General features: G+C 43.0%; 1 protein-coding gene across 13 annotated transcripts in view; it reads left to right on the top strand.

Moving 5' to 3' along the window:
• LOC117424501 (chromodomain-helicase-DNA-binding protein 9) overlaps positions 1–13,642 on the top strand; it is a 67,243-nt gene that overhangs the window by 39,476 nt on the left and 14,125 nt on the right. For all 13 annotated transcript variants that reach the window (XM_058992880.1, XM_058992879.1, XM_058992882.1 and 10 more), the window contains 12 exons: positions 227–370; positions 1,710–1,965; positions 4,463–4,673; positions 5,203–5,398; positions 5,936–6,103; positions 6,381–6,563; positions 6,982–7,092; positions 7,924–8,120; positions 9,467–9,666; positions 11,816–11,975; positions 12,139–12,228; positions 13,287–13,390. In XM_058992880.1, coding sequence (XP_058848863.1) covers positions 227–370; positions 1,710–1,965; positions 4,463–4,673; positions 5,203–5,398; positions 5,936–6,103; positions 6,381–6,563; positions 6,982–7,092; positions 7,924–8,120; positions 9,467–9,666; positions 11,816–11,975; positions 12,139–12,228; positions 13,287–13,390 — 2,020 coding nt within the window. The remainder of the gene's footprint in view (positions 1–226; positions 371–1,709; positions 1,966–4,462; positions 4,674–5,202; positions 5,399–5,935; positions 6,104–6,380; positions 6,564–6,981; positions 7,093–7,923; positions 8,121–9,466; positions 9,667–11,815; positions 11,976–12,138; positions 12,229–13,286; positions 13,391–13,642) is intronic.

The raw sequence follows: 13,642 nt of genomic DNA, 5'->3' as shown, positions 1-13,642 counted from the left end.
TGGTACTCGTTACAGCAGGTCACATACTTGAGGGAAAATGAAGATAAGAACATTTTCTAGAAGTTTACCAGCACACACATCACTTCTAGATGAAACGTTTGCTGTCATTTATCTTGTTACATTTCTTTTAGTTTTTCTAAACTGAGTGTTTTAATGGTTATGGATGAAAGCCACATCTTCACACATTGTACCATTCCTCCCCCTCCCCTCCCCTGCCCTGATCCAGGAGCACAAGGTGCTGCTTACAGGAACCCCGCTGCAGAACACAGTGGAGGAGCTTTTCAGCTTGCTGCACTTCCTCGAGCCATCCCACTTCCCCTCCGAATCCACCTTCATGCAGGAATTCGGAGACCTCAAGACCGAGGAACAGGTACTGCAGGAATCTGCTGTTAGCTGGATGGTTAGACAGTCTCTCTCTCTTCTATACCATGCTTCCCTTGTTCACTGAGCAGAATACTGGAGAATGCTCCTGCAAGACACGGGACTGCATTTAACACATCCCAGCATGCAGCTGCACACTGGCAGAGCCAAATGTTTGTGTATCTTGTAAGAAGATCACAGTGAAGATTACTTTAATAGGATTTATTGCTGTTGGCTCACAATTCATTTGTGGTAAAAAGGGAGAGCCTGGTACCAAGCGGCATCATTGTTTTGTTTGTTTGCAGAACGATTTTTAAGTTGATAAATGTATAAAATGCCTCAAGTCAGGGAGTTGCTTCCAGTGTGCTTCACATTTGCTATATAAGTAACCCAGGTATTGTTGCTGTAACTAATCGCAGCTGGGGATACAGCAGAGACTTCACACTTTAGAGATCTGCTTATTAAAAGTCAGTATGTGGAGGCTGTCAGTCTGCCTGATATTGTGTGAATGTTACAGTTATATTACTAAATGCTTCTAGAGAACCCCTTATTGATTGAACCGGAATCTTTTTATCAGTGTATTATACCTGCATTAACGCACTTTGTAATCCTTACGATTTTGAAAGGTTCTCCACATGATGAATGGTTTTTGCCTGATACATCGGAAGCGTTTCATGCAGCAGTTGTAAATGCGTAGTGCGCTTTGTTTAATCGTTGTTGCTCGTTCGTGCTTTTTAACTCTCAATGTACGGTTATTACTTTTGTCTACTAATTAAGTGAAGCATCTCGGCAATGCAGGATTATTTTATTTTGTTTGTGTTTAGTGTTGACTGGGAGATGTAGAGAGCCTCATAATGTCATGAATGATATTGCTGTGAGAACGCTGTATATTTTTGTCTGGTTGTTTGTTTGAACTCAGTCAGAGAGGTGGCAGGATTCCCACGCTGCAGAGTGCAAACGGGACCCTGGCCAGCACAGAACATCCCGTACACAGCCTGGAGACACTGTGCAGATTCAGATCTGCTGCCTGGAGACTTCTCCTTGATCTGAGAACAGCTCTCCGAAGTTGTCATTTTTGCATGTGTACAGAGATTTGTAAAACCAGGAGTGGATCAAACTGCCTGTGGTCTTATTTCCACCCCTGGCATGCATTCATGTCTGTGTTTTGTGAGGACATCTCCATGCCTCTTCAGTCCTCCTCTGCTGTTGCATATATTTATCACAAAGCTCCAGGCACCTTGGTGTTGGTGCCTTCTGGGACTTGCTGTCTTAATTACTGCCAAGTGTTGGAATTGCTTTCTAAGAGCTTGCTTTTCTTTTGTCTCTCATCGTGCTTCTCCCGTCCGCAGGTCCAGAAGCTCCAGGCCATCCTGAAGCCCATGATGCTGCGGCGACTGAAGGAGGATGTGGAAAAGAAGCTGGCTCCCAAGCAGGAGACCATCATCGAGGTGGAGCTCACCAACATCCAGAAGAAGTACTACCGAGCCATCCTGGAGAAGAACTTCTCATTCTTGTCGAAAGGCGTGGGCCAGGCCAACGTCCCAAACCTGGTGAACACCATGATGGAGCTCAGGAAGTGCTGCAACCACCCCTACCTCATCAAAGGTACCGGCTTCAGCACAGAGCACGGCAGCTCAAACTGGGAGTGCCGGGGGGCGGCTGCGTGAAACACCTTAATTATTCAGTTTACATATAACGCTTAACCCTTTGCAGTCCATTTATTAAGTGCGCGTCAGGCGCGTCAGGTCCAATTTATTTTCACACGCGCAGTTAATTTTAGACGTGCTGTTTAAAATGTATTTTTTTCCACAGTCAAACAGGTTTAAATGGCCCTGCATATCAACAAAGCACTCACTAGGCTTCTCCAGCCCCGCCACACCCTTTCTTTCGCTATCGCTTTCATCTATGTAAGAAATAAATAATAATAAAAATAATAGTCGTACATACCGATCAATCATCTCCGGATCACTCGTTTTATCACCAAACTCCTCAATATTGCGATCAAAGTCATTATTTTATTACTATAACATCTGAAAAAAGCTCTGCAAATGTCCATGATAGTCTCTGACGCACTCAGCCAGCTTGTTTACTATGACCGTCCCGTTATCTGATACCAGGGCCATATATGACTATTCATGTGATACGCCTTTTTTTTTTTTTTTTTTTTCGACTTGTTTCGGCTCCTGTCGCTCCCACTCGGCAATTGAATGGTTTTCTCGGCTTTTTCCGGAGAAAAAAACAACTAGAAACACGTTTTTTGCGTTGCTATAATGATGTCGGACCCAGTCCGACAAAGGACCTGAGAGGAATAATTGCAATGTCGGACCCAGTCCGACAATGGACCGCAAAGGGTTAAGGATCTGTTTTCCCTTAACCCTTTTAGGTACAAGGGACACATGAGTCCCACAAATAAAATGATGCTAGCTTTCTTATTTTCACAATGAGGTGAATGAAACAAGGTTTAGAATTTACTGAGGTTGGATCTGGTCATCCACATTGTCAGTTTCCTCCTTTGTGATACCTGAGTCACTCTCAAATGTATTTAAAGAAGAAACCACTTGAGCAACAACCGCTCGATTCGTTCTGTACTTAAGGGGTTAAACGAAAGTATTGACTTCAAAGTGTTGAGCTGCTTTCTGCAGCACCCTTTAACTCAAGGAACGCTCGAGAGAGAACTAAGCGGAAATTTTACTGAAGGTCTTAAGATGCATCTAGCCCCAGCAGAGGGCCTGAAGCACATCCTGAAATAGCAATGCTAAACATTACATTACAGCTGCTATTGCACAGCGGATATTTGTAATAAATAATCTTGCCTTAGCATCACCCTATAGCATTAACTAATTTTGCTTCTTAAAGTCGAATGAAACCTGCTGAATAATGTTAACATACCGCTTTGTAGTTTTCCATATACTTTTAACAAAAAACAGACAAAAATTAAAAAATGTGACATTTTGAAATCTAACATGAAATATCGTACCACTATTATGGCTTCCGGTCGACTTTTTGCGATATCATTTTGTAGTTTTCTTTGATTCCATGATATTAAATAAAATGTCTAAATTATGTTCATATATATATATATATATATATATATATATATATATATATATATATATATATATATATATATATATATATATATATATATATATATATATATATATATATATATATTTTTAAGGATTTATTATTTTATTATTAGTTTAGCAGACACCTTTATCCAAGGCGACTTACAGAAACTAGGGTGTATGAGCTATGCATCAGCTGCAGAGTCACTTGCAACAACTTCTCACCCGAAAGACGGAGCACAAGGAGGTTAAGTGACTTGCTCAAGGTCACACAGTGAGTCAGTGAGTGAGCCGGGATTTGAATTGGGGATCTCCTGGTTACAAGCCCTTTTCTTTAATCTTTGGACCACACAGTCTCAATCCTAACATTTGAGGTGATTCAAAACTTTTGTCCATAGCTGTATATTGATCGGCTACTGTACTTCTCTATTTTAATCACATAACAACACATTAATTGTACTGTGATTGTGGGTGCATCATACACCAGTGATGCTCCAGTGTTCAGCACTAAGAGGCACAGCATTCCCGGTGCTGACTGACGAGCCTTTCAGGGCACGGTTTCATATCTGTGTCGCTGACACAGAAACAGGTCAGATGGCTAAAGCCTGCAATTGAATTATCGAGATGCAGATCCCTGTCGATGGAGAAGCTGTGCCCTGCGTTGCCGTCAATCACTCTGTGCTGAGTCAGTTAGTTTCACACACAACCCGGGGAGGGGCTGGGATTGCAGAGCATCGACATCAAATAAATACACAGCTGACTCACAGTTACACTCTAACAAGATGCATGTTTAAGGGAATCTGAAGACTAATTTATAATCACTTAGGGGTCATTATGAGCCTGCAGCCGTAGCCGAGCTTTCTATCCGGGGTTTGTAGTGCAACATGAGAAGGGCAAGGTCTTTAGCAATGCTTTAACATTACATTAAACCAAGACACTCTTTTTCAAACACTGTATAATTCAAATGTATTATCATTACTATATTTGTTAAGATCTCCAATTGAAATGCTTTTGCACTATTCTGTGACCCGCAGGGGCGGAGGAGAAAATCCTGGAAGATTTCCGCGAGACGTACAGCCCGGCTTCCCTGAACTTCCACCTGCAGGCGATGATCCAGTCCGCAGGGAAGCTGGTCCTCATCGACAAGCTGCTTCCCAAGATGAAGGCTGGGGGTCACAAGGTGCTCATCTTCTCCCAGATGGTGCGCTGCCTGGACATCCTGGAGGACTACCTCATCCAGAGGAGGTAAAGAGCCGTCTGGCTGCTCTCCGCAGAATCCAAGCGATCCCTGATTGAGATTACCATAGCAAAAGCAGAGCAAAGTGTAATAAAGCATGGTAAAGCATAGGTATGCATTGCAAACCACAGAGAGGTATGGTAAAGCACATTAAGAAACACGGTAAATGCATAGTATAAACATGGGAAAAAGCATGGGAAAGGTGGAACATTACCATGCACATTTACAGTGGTGAGCTTTTTAAGGGCTAGCTAGAGGCTGCAGAAGAGTATCAGAGTGCCTAAGGTCAGTTGAGTTTTTAATGCTAATAAGGCAGAGATGGTTCTTCCAAGTACACTGCATGCCACTGTTTAACTGGACGTTTAAATCAAGCCGTTGCTGACGGCTGCTGCTGAAGCTGTACTGTGCTGCTGCTGAAGCGGTATTGTGCTGCTGCTGAAGCGGTATTGTGCTGCTGCTGAAGCGGTATTGTGCTGCTGCTGAAGCGGTATTGTGCTGCTGCTGAAGCGGTATTGTGCTGCTGCTGCTGTTCTGCAGGTACCTGTACGAGCGGATCGACGGCAGAGTGCGGGGGAACCTGAGGCAGGCAGCTATCGATCGCTTCAGCAAGCCCGACTCGGACCGCTTTGTGTTCCTGCTATGCACCAGGGCTGGCGGGCTGGGGATCAACCTGACTGCAGCCGATACCTGCATCATCTTCGACTCGGACTGGAACCCCCAGAACGACCTGCAGGTGAGAGCACCTTGGGGGTTTATACTGTACAACTGTGGAGCTGCCCAGGTCTGTCGAATTACAGTCGACTTTCCTAATCCGAACCAGTTGTCTCCTGATCCTGTTCGGATTTGTGATTTGTTCAGAGTATCTCATCATAATCTCTACCGTTCCAAAAAACGTATTGCCTAGCCCTCGCTTTTATTTATTGAATTATTAATTTATTTTAATCAAGAATCAATAGCAACCATTTCAATACAAAATGCAGAGACAGTTGTACATGTTATATTGGTTCTTTTTAAAATAAATTGTTGCTTTAACATACATGTTTGGTTTGAGAAAAACGTATTGGTCGTTTTAAAAACAGACCAACACTATTTATTTTTATTTGGATGGTTTGTACACTCCCTGAAATATTGCCATGGAAATGATAGATCCCGCTAAACATCATATCCATATCGCAATCGATATAGACATGTATATGTATACCTGTCTCCAGATCACTTTGTCTTGAGGTTTAGGATGAGTGGATGCAAGTCTCTCCCTGTCTTGCTGCAGGCTCAAGCGCGCTGCCACAGGATTGGTCAGGACAAGGCGGTGAAGGTGTACAGGCTGATCACCCGCAACTCCTACGAGAGGGAGATGTTCGACAGAGCCAGCCTGAAGCTGGGCTTGGACAAGGCTGTGTTGCAGAGCATGAGTGGGAGAGACAACAGCACTGGGGGGGTAAGTGTGTGCACGGTGTCCTAGAAATACTAAAAGAAACTCTAGAAATTACAATGACAAATTGTTTCTCTGGCTCTTTCAGGGTATATGCTGTTCTGCATGCTGTTGGTGTGGGTTTCAGAGACCTGCTTTGTCATAGTGCTGCTGCCTGTAGTGGTGGAGTGTGTGTGTGTGTCTGTGTGTACGTATGTATGTATGTGTGTGTGTGTGTGTGTGTGTGTGTGTGTGTGTGTGTGTGTGTGTGCTAATGACATCCTGTTGTATTTATGTCTTCCAGCAAATGCAGCAGCTCTCCAAGAAGGAGATTGAGAACTTGCTGCGGAGAGGGGCCTACGGGGCCATCATGGACGAGGAGGACGAAGGGTCCAAATTCTGCGAGGAAGACATCGACCAGATCCTGCAGCGGCGAACCAAAACCATCACCATAGAGTCGGAGGGGAGGGGCTCCACTTTTGCAAAAGTAAATTGCTCTTTCTTTCTTTTTTATATATGTTCTGTTTGCATTCTAAACTTGCGCACAAGTTGCAAAGATGCATTTTAACCTGGGACTTGCAAAAACTAAGCATGTTTAGTATTCCAATTTGTTGATCTAAATTTCAGCTACAATTCTTAATAAACCTGCAAGTCTTTTAAAAACCATATTAGTCTATTAGGTGTTTGCATAATATATACTCATGCTCTTCAGATAGACAAAGTGGCTGAAGTCGGTGGTCTTGGATTTAACTGGAAATCAAAAGAACGCTAACAAAGGCACATTTTAAATTCCATTTGAATGCATTTGTCAGTCCATTTGGTTTGCTGGGAGGTTTACTGTAATGTGTTTTTTCTGAACCACAGTCTTACGCCACTCCTCCTAAATTGATTCAATGTTGTTTCAGGCCAGTTTCGTGGCATCAGGGAACAGGACAGATATCTCTCTGGATGATCCAAACTTCTGGGACAAGTGGGCTAAGAAAGCAGAGATTGATATGGATGCCCTCAATGACAGAGTAAGTAGGGCATTGGAACTTTTTGTGTATAGAAATTCTTTGTGTGTGTCTTCAATGGAAACAGACAGAAGACAGTGGGTTCAAGGAACGGCACTGATGATGAAGATAGTTATGTACTACCCCAATAATGCCCCAGTAATAACCTATGAGAAGACATCTGTAGAAAATTTTGCAAGTGTGCTGGCTGGGGTATTTTCATGGTGAACCGTATTTATTTGTAGAAGTGGTCATATTCTCAGGTGGTACTCGGGTGTAGTCTCGGGCTCCTGAGTTTGAACTGAACCGGACCCTGCGTTGAGAAGATGTTAAACGAAGCGCTTCCTCCATATCTCACCATTATATAATTTACTCATTTGGTTGATATACTGCAAGGCCATGTTTACAATGAATTGTTATAGTTTTTTCTGTATAAGGTAAATTCACTCATTTCAAATTTCATGTTTTTTTTGGGGGGGGGGGTTGTAAGTTTTTTTGATTTTTTTTTTTTACTCACAATTCTGCTAGCAAAACTCTTAAGGAAATCTGCTGCATAATTATGAGCATGCTGTCCTCCATTCTAGTCAAATCATATATCAACACTAAACAAATATGGAACATAAGACAGCAGATACCCTTGCCCAGTTAGCATACAAAAGATCTCCTCCCCATCAACCTCTCTTGAAATGAGCTTGCATTTCGATTTAAGGCCTTCCCTTAATAGAATGTATGCCCAATAGTGGTCCCCTGCTGGGAGAGCCAGGAATTGAGCAACACCAGCAATGGTGTCCCTGCTCACGTTAACCAGTGAACCGGCTCGTTAAATCGGCATCTTTGCTCCTTTGCCGTTTGCAGAACAGCCTGGTGATCGACACCCCGAGAGTGAGGAAGCAGACCCGGCCCTTCAGCGCCACGAAGGAGGAACTGGCAGAGTTATCGGAGGGGGAGAGCGAGGGTGACGACAAGCCCAAACTGCGCCGGCCGCACGACCGCCTCAGCGGCTACGGCAGGACCGAGTGCTTCCGGGTCGAGAAGAACCTGCTGGTTTATGGGTGAGCGTACATCATAGGGGGTGCAGGGCAGAGGGGGGTGCCGTGTGTCATCGGGGTGCAGGCAGAGTGGGGCGCTTTGGAGCTATTGTGTGCAAATCGTGCTAAACTGTGTGTGGCATTTGAGGTGCAAACCGCTGTCCACTGAGGACCATCAAACCTAATTTGCTTGATAAGAGCCCAGGCATCGCTGTCTGGCTTATTGCCCACCCGTAGTGAAACACAGCATCTGCAATGAAGTTGATCTAACTTTTGCAGAGAAGTCCTTGACCTCCTGCTGGAGAATGGGGAAGCGACTGTAAGATTCTGGAAGCTGTCTCTGCTGCTTTGCTGTGAACTGCTCAGAGACTGCAAGGTTGTTTTTTGTTCTTTCTGATCTTGCTGTCACACAACAGAGGAGCCGTTCTCCTTGGGGACAGTGTAGCGTTGAAAAGCCTGACAGTTGCTGCAGGCTCCACAGCTGTCTCTGGATTGGGAGCAGAAGCAGGCAGCGAGTCACCTTCTCTGCGGTTACCACGGCATGTGGAGGGGGTTGGGTTTTGTTCGGTTTTCTTTTTTTTTTTCTGAGCAAATTGAGGCCCCTCAAGGCCATTGCACTTCAGATACATTTTTACAAATCTAATCGAACCAAAAGCAAGGCATCACTCTCTTTCTTTCCTGGTGTGCACGGTGTGTTAAGAACTGCACATATCTGTTACATTAATAGAAATGGTAGTTAAATTCTGCGTAAAGAACCGTAGCCGGTGTGCGATGCCCTTCAAGCTTGAAAAGGAAAAAACAAAATAAATACTAAATACGAGAAACAAGCCAGGTTGCCTGTGGACTGAGGTGTGAGGTCACCTAAGGTAATCACTAGCTACTGCTAGAGCCAGAAAGCTGCTGCCTCATGACCCTAGCACTTGCATTGAGGATATGTATTCAGATATCGGACAATTAGCTTGGGGCGTGATTTATGAAGGCTTTTGTACTATCGTTCTGCAGCAGAACTGGTTAGCAGCCAGTGAAGCTTTTGAATGAACAGTGAAGGTGTAACTTCCAAAGCCACGAGGGATGACGGTTTGTTCTGTTACACACATTATTATCCCTGCTGGGGATGTTAGCGACTGTATGTGGTTATATGTAGAGAACAACTTATCCAATTGATAACTAGGTTAGGGCATTCTTTATATTGAGCATAACAATCTGTAATTATTTACGCTCGCATCGCGTCTTATATTTTTTACATACATCTACTGTATGTAAGTCAGTTTCTATCTCTGTGGGATGTACATGTCCCGTGCATCGGGTGGTGTTATTGTTGAAAGCACACAGTCTCACCGGCTGGATGTGTGTGTGTGTCTGTGGGGCAGGTGGGGCCGCTGGAGAGACATCCTGCAGCACAGCCGCTTCAAGAGGCAGCTGAATGAGCACGACGTGGAAGTCATCTGCCGGGCGCTGCTCTCCTACTGCCTGGTGCACTACCGAGGCGACGACAAGATCAAGAGCTTCATGTGGGACCTGATCGCTCCCAGCGAGGACGGCCAGACCAAGGAGCTTCAGAACCACCTCGGTGAGGCATGAGCAGCATCCTGGAGATTTCATCAACTGTTTTTACTATGAGTCTAATCAGACACACCTGAGCTTGCTACCTGTGCTCTGTGGCTAATCAAGCTTGTAGTAAAAGCTGTAATGGGTGAATATGCTATGCAAAAGGAGTCTTATTTCCATTCCTGTGTTATCCATACTTGCAAACATTCAATAATGCTAAATTTAGATATACTAAGATAAACCTAATATATTTAGTTGCTAACCCTTAATAAAGAATGTGCCTGGTGGTTTATTTTTCGTTCATAAAAATAGCCCCCACTGGAATAAAAGGAGTTTTCGTCTTGACCCTCTCTATGTCATGACCAGGGATCCTAGGAATCCATTTCCTGCGGAATAACACGGAAAAACGCAGATTTTCTACGTTTTTGGAGATTATTTAGTTTTATACTTGGAGGGTCAAAAAACATGCAAGGCTTTTTTTGTTTGTTTGATAATCAACACACGTGCCATATATAAACATTAACACAGGCAACTTTGCTTTAAATTTATGTAAACATACCTGTCTAATAAAACTGCTTCCGGTATTCAAGTTCAGTGCTGAATGGGGCTTCAGTTTACTGCAGTCAGTGTCCAGAGCTGTTCAAAGATGCCGAAAACAATAAGAATCACCCCTAAAGATCGGGTCAACGAGTTTGGCAAGGACGAATTTCACGTTGATGGTAATGTGCTGTTTTGTACTTCATGCAGCAAGGCTGTAGATTACACTCGTAGGCACACCATTGTAGAACACATGGGGAGCGCTAAACATAAATTTAATGCAAGGAAACGTAAACAAGATGAGGCTGAAACAGCAGGGCCATCGAAAATACTGAAACGGACCACTGTGTTTGGATAATTTCAGCGTCTTACAACTGCCAAAGAACAGCGTGAAACTGTTTCAGATTTTACAATTGTACAAAGTGGATCAACTGGTAGTTCGAGATTTTTTCAGCAAACACAAACACAGACCGATTGCAGCAGGAATGAGGCAGCTCTATTTGAACAATAGCTGTCCGGATGAGTTGAACTGATGAGTTTTTTTTTTTTTTTGTTTTTTTTTTATAACGGAACTATTTATAATATATGAAGTAAAAAAAAAAATAATTATAAAATAAAAGTGTGTTTGTTTTATTGATTAATGGCGCTGGTAAGCTTGTAACTTGCTTAGAATTTGAAAGTGTAACCATTTCTATTTTATTCATTTATTTAGCAGACGCATTTATCCAAAGCGACTTACAAATGTTGCACTGTAATACAAGGTTACAGTTCAATAATAATTAAAGTTATAAACTAAAATACAACAGAGACACAACAAGTGTAACAAGAACAATAAATACTTCCTGTGTTAACTGTTACCCAATCGTACTGTTTGTGTGTCTTATAATGTGGCAGGGAAAACTCATTTTTAGCCCTTTTATTATTTGCGGAATAATGCAGATTTTATTTTTTTTATTGGAGAATTTCTTTTTTTTTTTTTTATTTGCGGAAAACTAGGATCCCTGATTATGACACAGGTTTTGATAAATGGATACAATAAATCATTAAAACTTGACAACACTAGTAGTGTACCATTGACATCCCTAGCTTTTTAACAGTTTTATTTTCCTTCATGAAAAACCAGCTCCTTGATAAATGTTGTGTCCTGTTTCAGGCAGCTGCGTAGCTCAGTCCAAAGTGGCTGACACAGGCACGTAACTCACTGCACACGTGTCTGGCTCTGCATTTAGTTCATTGATACTGAGAACTCTGTGCAGAATGCCATATACAGAAGAGCTTGGAAATCGCTATGAAGTCTCTGTGTTGAAACTACTGTACTGGTGAATTATAGCCGGTAGACACCTGTACATCAGAACTCCTGGATAGCACTCAAGTATCAACCAAATGTGTTTTATGTGTGAAATTAAAAAAAGATATTTAAATAATAATTTCAGTTATTTGAATAGCTGTCGGCATGCTTGCCATGACTACATTGATTTGTGTTGGCATCAATGCACAGGAGTCAAACCCATTGTAAAACGCTGGCTGCTTGAGGTGGGGTAGGCTGAATGCCACTGCTGTAGCCCGCAGTATGAGCTCTGGTTTTGTGTGTGTTTCCACTCTTCTTTGTGACAATAACGGCATGCCTCGCCCAGGGCTCTCCGCTCCAGTGCCCAGGGGCCGCAAAGGGAAGAAGATGAAGACTCAGCCCAGCACTTTTGACATCCAGAAAGCAGAGTGGCTGCACAAACACAACCCAGAACACCTGCTGCAGGACGAGGGCTATAAGAAGCACATCAAACACCACTGCAACAAGTGAGCCTTTCACAGCTTTCTAACACTTTCAACGCAGTTCTGTATGAAGCCCGAGGCCAGGGACGCTGACTGTTCACATGTCTTTGCTCAGGGCTGTGTGTGCGGTGCTTTTGAAATCGCACACGGCTCTTCTGTGGGTTTAACACTCGGTCATGTCTTCCAGGGTGCTGCTTCGAGTGAGGATGCTGTATTACCTGAAGCAGGAGGTAATAGGAGACCATTTCCAGAAGGTGATTGACGGGGCTGATTCCAGGTAAATATCTCTAATCGCTCACCTGTTTGTTTATGGGCAGCGCTTGGTAGAGGTTTACGTAATTATGAAGTGCACTGGGAAGTGCGTGTGTGTCTGCTGCTGGCAAAGCGGTTTGCTTTCTGTAATACTCTGTGCCAGGGAGAGTCGAGCGAAGGGTGTGGTGTTTATCTCTGATAGTTGCGTGCTGTATAATCTAGAATGTTTCTGATAAGAGCATGGCTGGTTGGATATGTTTCTAGTGTGGTGAAGTAGTGTATTTTATCATCACATTGTGCATGTTCAATAAAAGGGGGGCAGTGCATCTTTATAGGGAACTTAACTACACAGTCTTTGTCCTTCCTTTTTTGATATTTTAGAATTTTATTGAAGAATGTAGTTCTAGTAAAAGCTGTGCATATTTATATACACTTATCGCTGCTTTTCCACCCATTTCCAAGTTAGGGAAGTCCAGGAAGGATCTATAAATAGAGCCCCAGTGTTAAATTTGGTAACGCTTTCAGAATGCATGGTAAATGATCCTTCACTGTAATGCAGCATGCCTCCAGTAACTAGTGCTGCAAGCTAGATAGCGAGACTGAGAGAGAGAGAGAGAGAGAGAGAGAGAGAGAGAGAGAGAGAGAGAGAGACTGCATGACTGAGCCCAATGGAGTAAGATCTTTCATTTCTCTCTGAGATGCTGCAAGATAAGAATTGTTAGGCTGATACTAAGCAAGGCTTCATGTTGAAGATTTGATTTTTTTTTTTTGATTAATGTATTTAACAGCCTGCTTTCTGAATTAATTTGCAAGATCTGCTGGATGTTCAGAAGAACTATTTTAATTCAGAGGAATCCAAAACATGTGACACTTCACATGTTTAGAAACAGCTGAGAGTCAGGATGTCTTAAATGAAACTGTGGCTGGACAGCTGAGAGATCTGCAGACAGTTCAATGCACTGTACATATAGCTTCTAATAATTGACTGTTAATTTAATATATATCAAGTCCTAATGTGTTCACTAACAAAATAAACACGTTTGGTTTATTTTATCATATTATTTTTTTCATTGTTTCTTCCAGCGAGATTGACATGTGGGTTCCAGAACCGGACCACTCTGAACTTCCTGCTAACTGGTGGGATGCAGACGCCGACAAGAATCTCCTGCTTGGCGTCTTTAAGCATGGTGAGTGCAAAAGCATGTCTTGTTGAAAACAGGCTGTAACCTCATTCCAGTAAACTGTGTGGTGTTTAGAAGACACAGGGCAATTGATTGCAGAACATCTTGTACTTGTGCCGTGTTGCACATCGGACTGTCGCACCTTGTTTTTGCAAAACCTGGTTTGTAACTAATAGCAGATCATCGTACAATACAATTCTGTTCCGTCTCAGAGCTGGCTCAGTAAGATAAAGGGGGAGTACAACAGCAGTGATCCCA

The sequence above is a fragment of the Acipenser ruthenus genome, chromosome 19 (assembly GCF_902713425.1).
Source record: "Acipenser ruthenus chromosome 19, fAciRut3.2 maternal haplotype, whole genome shotgun sequence".
NCBI lineage: Eukaryota > Metazoa > Chordata > Actinopteri > Acipenseriformes > Acipenseridae > Acipenser > Acipenser ruthenus.
The sequence above is the reverse complement of the archived record's forward strand: the minus strand, read 5'-3'. Positions and strand labels throughout refer to the sequence as shown.